The sequence below is a fragment of the Arvicola amphibius genome, chromosome 14 (genome assembly GCF_903992535.2).
Source record: "Arvicola amphibius chromosome 14, mArvAmp1.2, whole genome shotgun sequence".
Taxonomy (NCBI): domain Eukaryota; kingdom Metazoa; phylum Chordata; class Mammalia; order Rodentia; family Cricetidae; genus Arvicola; species Arvicola amphibius.
The window spans coordinates 18455080-18460203 of NC_052060.1; the positions used below are offsets into that span (position 1 = coordinate 18455080).

General features: G+C 46.8%; 1 protein-coding gene across 1 annotated transcript; it reads left to right on the forward strand.

Annotated features, from left to right (window-relative positions):
* The first annotated feature begins 802 nt into the window (after positions 1-802).
* On the forward strand, positions 803-2329 carry Kcna10 (potassium voltage-gated channel subfamily A member 10). Its single transcript, XM_038311763.1, has one exon. It carries the CDS (start codon positions 803-805, stop codon positions 2327-2329), a length of 1527 nt encoding a protein of 508 aa, XP_038167691.1.
* The last annotated feature ends 2795 nt before the right edge of the window (positions 2330-5124 follow it).

A 5124-nucleotide genomic window follows, 5' to 3' on the forward strand; every position in this document is an offset into this window, starting at 1 on the left:
AACCCTGTCTCGAAAAACCAAAAAAAAAAAAAAAGCATTCACCTCAGACTAGAGCCAAAAAGACTTCCACTGGCTAGTGACTTCTAAATTTTCTGCAATGTGGACAAGTCAGCAAACACAGCGATAGAAATATCCTGCTGCCAAGCATGTCACGTATTATCACATTAACTATACCCCCAAAGCCCTCCTTCGAGCCGAGGGGCTCAAGGACATGGTGGATTGGCCACCTTACTCCATCCTCTAATTCTTCCTAATGGAATCCCAGACCTCACCACTTGGTCCAAGAGGTAGTGATGGAGTTGACAGGAAAGAGTAGAGCTTTGGCTGTGTTGAGAAGATGTAAACAAAAGGGATGCATAAGGGACTGGCTGTTGGATGCATAAGAGAAGAGTTAATAATGGCAATGGGTGTGAGTAAGTGCTGGGTAGAATGATGGACTTCACATGAATACAAAATTACACTTTTTATTATCAAGAATAATAGTAACTTTTATGGTAACCTCCTTTATGCCATCATGTTTGAGGACCCTCCTGTTCTGGAGACACTTTGCTCTTCATAATTTTTTATTAGTAGTTTGTACACACAAAAGTGATATGAAGGAGTAAACGTTGTTGAAAGCCCACCACGTTCCTCCTCAAGCCAAGGCTAAATCATTGATTAATGCACTGGTGTATCTTGCCTCAGTAGTCAAGAACCAGCTGTATCCTTCTCAGACTCCCATATAATAAACCTCTCCTTCCCCACAGATTCCAGCAGGCAGCAAAGACTGGGGGCACCCATGCTGCTTTTCTGACTCCCTAGAATGGATGTGTGTGGCTGGAAAGAAATGGAGGTTGCTCTGGTCAATTTTGATAACACAGATGAAGTCCATGAAGAGCCAGGCTATGCCACAGACTTTGACCCGAAAGGCCGACCTAGTAGCAGTCCCTTTCCCAGCTGGAGAGTCCTTATCAGTGATAGCACCAACCTTGAAACTGCCTTCTCCAAGGTCCCAGGAGAGTTTGTGGATCCCCCAGGGCCTGAGCCCGTGGTCTTGAATGAAGGAAACCAAAGAGTGATCATTAATATTGCTGGGCTGAGGTTTGAGACTCAGCTCAGAACTCTCAATCAATTTCCAGAAACACTCCTGGGAGACAGGGAGAAAAGGATGCAATTTTTTGACTCCATGAGAAACGAATACTTCTTTGATAGGAACCGACCTAGTTTTGATGGAATCTTATACTATTACCAGTCTGGTGGGAAAATACGGCGGCCAGCCAATGTGCCTATCGATGTTTTCGCCGATGAGATCTCCTTTTATGAATTGGGTAGCGAGGCCATGGACCAGTTCCGGGAGGATGAAGGCTTCATCAAGGACCCTGAAACACTGCTACCGACCAATGATTTCCACCGGCAGTTCTGGCTTCTCTTCGAGTACCCTGAGAGCTCTAGCGCCGCGCGTGGCGTGGCTGTGGTCTCCGTTTTGGTCGTGGTCATCTCCATCACCATCTTCTGCCTGGAAACACTCCCAGAGTTCCGAGAGGACAGGGAGCTGAAGGTAGTCAGGGACCCTGGTATCAACACAAACAAAACGGGCCTCTCCCAGACCATGTTCACTGACCCTTTCTTCATGATAGAGTCCACCTGCATCCTGTGGTTCACCTTTGAGCTGGTGCTCCGGTTTGTGGTCTGCCCCAGCAAGACAGACTTCTTCAAGAACATCATGAACATTATTGACATCATTTCCATCATCCCCTACTTTGCAACCCTCATCACAGAGCTGGTCCAGGAGACAGAGCCGAGTACCCAACAGAACATGTCCCTGGCCATCCTGAGGATCATCCGCCTGGTAAGGGTCTTCCGCATCTTCAAGCTCTCCCGCCACTCTAAGGGGCTGCAGATCCTGGGGCAGACTCTGAAGGCTTCCATGCGAGAGCTGGGGCTGCTCATCTTCTTCCTCTTTATAGGGGTCATCCTCTTCTCCAGTGCCATCTACTTTGCTGAAGTTGATGAACCGGAATCCCATTTCTCTAGCATTCCTGATGGCTTCTGGTGGGCTGTGGTCACCATGACAACTGTAGGTTATGGTGACATGTGCCCAATCACCCCAGGAGGGAAGATTGTGGGTACTCTGTGCGCCATTGCCGGCGTCCTCACCATTGCCCTCCCTGTACCTGTCATTGTCTCCAATTTCAACTACTTCTATCACCGTGAGACTGAGAATGAGGAGAAGCAAAACATCCCAGGAGAAATTGATAAAATCCTAAACAATGTGGGCTCCAGAATGGGGAGTACCGACTCTCTTAACAAGACCAATGGCAGCTGTTCCACAGAGAAGTCCAGGAAGTGACCGGTCCAGGACTTCTAGAGTCTCTGAACCTCTGTCTTTCTCCCTCCTCTCTGTTTTCCCCATGATGAAAATTATGCTTTGTGGCCGACAGGCCATCTCTGACTGTGAGCTGCTTTAATAAATCCATATTTCTGTTCTACTTCCAGGGCTGTTTCTTCTCAACCCATTACAAGATTTCTCCTCCTTTCCTGTGAAAGTCATAGTTCAGTCTCTGCACTAGAACTATGGATATTGCCTATTAGTATGGAAGTGCAGAAGCCAAGCCTGTCCAGTCCTAGCAAATCAGAATCTACTTTTTAACATAATGATTAAAAAGTATGGAGTTGTTCGGTCTTCCTTAGAATGATGCATATTAAAAGACCAGAACTGGACAGAGGAGGTGGGTAAAATGCTTGCCGTGTGCCTATGAGGAGGTGAATTTGAATCCTTGGCACCTACATAAAGGCTAGGCAGGTATGGCCTAGCGATACCATCACGAAGGAGACAGAGACAGGAAATCCCAGGCACAAATTGGCTAGCTAGACTAGTCTACTTGGCAAGTTTCAGTTTTAATGGGAGACCTTGGCTCAAAGCATAGGATGAAGAGTGTTGAAGACTAGCATCAGGCTTTCGCATGTACCTGCACATACATGTCTACATATATGTGAACTTGCATACACATGTATACATAGACCACATATACCAATAAAAGAATAAAGTGAAATTTGGATAAGTAAAATGAAAGGCCAGAGCTGTAGCAATGACTTGTTTAGGAGTAATGCCTGTGTAGCATAATCGCGCCTATCCACTGGCATCATGTCAACCTGTAGATGTAGAGCATGTTTGATGGTTGCCCCTGTTGCCAGCCTGTCCGGCAGGAATGCATATGTTCTAAGCAGGCAGTTGTGCCCCTCCCTTTGGCTAGCAGACTCTTCAGGGAACTGGACTCTCACCCCAGGAGTCTCACATCGGGAGAAGGAAAATGCTGACCTCTGGCACCAGTCAGAGGGAGAATTGGTCCCCAGAAAGAGATTTACGACTTGCCTAACCATCTTGTAGGAGAGACTGGAGCAGAGACAGTGATGGGTCCGTGCCCATCAGGACCCCACCTTAGCTGAGATTGCTTAGCCATGCAAACTGCTGGCCCTCTGCTTAAACCTAAACCCCATGCTGGGACCCCACAGACCGACTCGGATGGTCACTGTATGTCTTTCTCCACCTTCCCAACGTAGCCACATTATAGAAATCTTTTTCTGCAAAACCACAATACTTACCTCAAAGGGGACAAGAATTTATCCCAGAGCCAAACATGAGTGACTGCGGCTTGAAAGCACAGATTCGGGCTATCCCAAATTTCATATCCCAACATGACAGCAGTTTCATGAAGCTGTATCACAGTAGAACATAGAAAATCAGAGATCAAGACATTTCCAAACACGTTGGTGGACATATCAGGTAGAGCGTTCCAGCAAAGCTAGGACATGTCTGCCACAGGCCTCAGACTTATTTGAGGATACTCTTAGACTTTGACTACATGCACCAGTAGTCTATAAAGTCATGACCTGAATGTGATCTCTGGAACCTGAAGGCAGGCAGAGAGAACCACCCATGCACGTTATCCTTTGACCTCCACGTGAGCACCATGGCCTGTACACCCACACACACCCACACACCCACACAAACATTCACACACATACTCAAACATACACACATACCCACACACACCCACACAAACATACACACACATACTCAAACATACACACATACTCACACACACCCACACACCCACACAAACGTACACACACACATATTCAAACGTACACACGTACACACATACCCACACACACCCACGCACCCACACATAACCCAATAAATATATTAGTTACTTTTCTATGGCTATAATAAAACACCACGACCAAAGCAACTTATAAAGGACGCGTGTAACTGGGTTTACAGCTCCAGAAGATGACAGTCTGGTGGCAGAGTTAAAGCATCGCAGTCAGTGGCCAGAGCAGCAGCTGAGAACTCACATCTGGATCCTCAAGCAGAAGGTAGATAGTTAACTCAAAAGAGTCTTTTGGAAAAACTTCAAATTACTTTAAAGCCACATCTCCTACCCAAACAACCACCAACTGGGGATCAAATATTCGAGACTTATGGGGTACATTACATCCGAACCACCACAATAAATAAATGTTTAAAAAAAAAACAGTTTTCCATTGATAATCGCAAGCATGTGAGGCCAGACCCAGGAGTAAGCAAGGAATGGCTATTAAGGGCGCTAAAGACAACACATGTGGGCATGTGTTGTAACCAGGCTATGGGCCTGCAACACTACAGCTTTCCACAACCACTGAAGTGTCAATCTGCTCGCCGGCTATGCAAGAGGTTCAATCAAAGGTGTGGTTTCTCCTGGGAACTTAGCTTTTTTAATTGGCTTATTAAGGATGGAGGGTGGAACCCAGCTGTTGGGGTGGCTGGAGCACAGGCACTGATTCTGGTGGCCCTGGGAGCACTCCCATGTTACAGATGAACAAACCAACGCACTCTAAGGAAACACAGGAACAAGGGCAGTTCATTTCCTACCCTGAGTCTAGCGTTCTTACCCTCAGTGGAGAGGGTTTGGGCAGGTTGGGTGAGGAATGAAAGGAGTTTGAAATTGATTTTCAACCTCTGTCCAGGGACAGACACTTGTCCCCAAACTCCTCCCAGACTATGAGGGTGTTACATGCCCTGCCTGCTCCCTTGGTTCTCAAAACTTTCCTTAGACAGTGGACAGGTGTGGTTTTATGTGTGTCTCTGTGTGTGTGCACGCA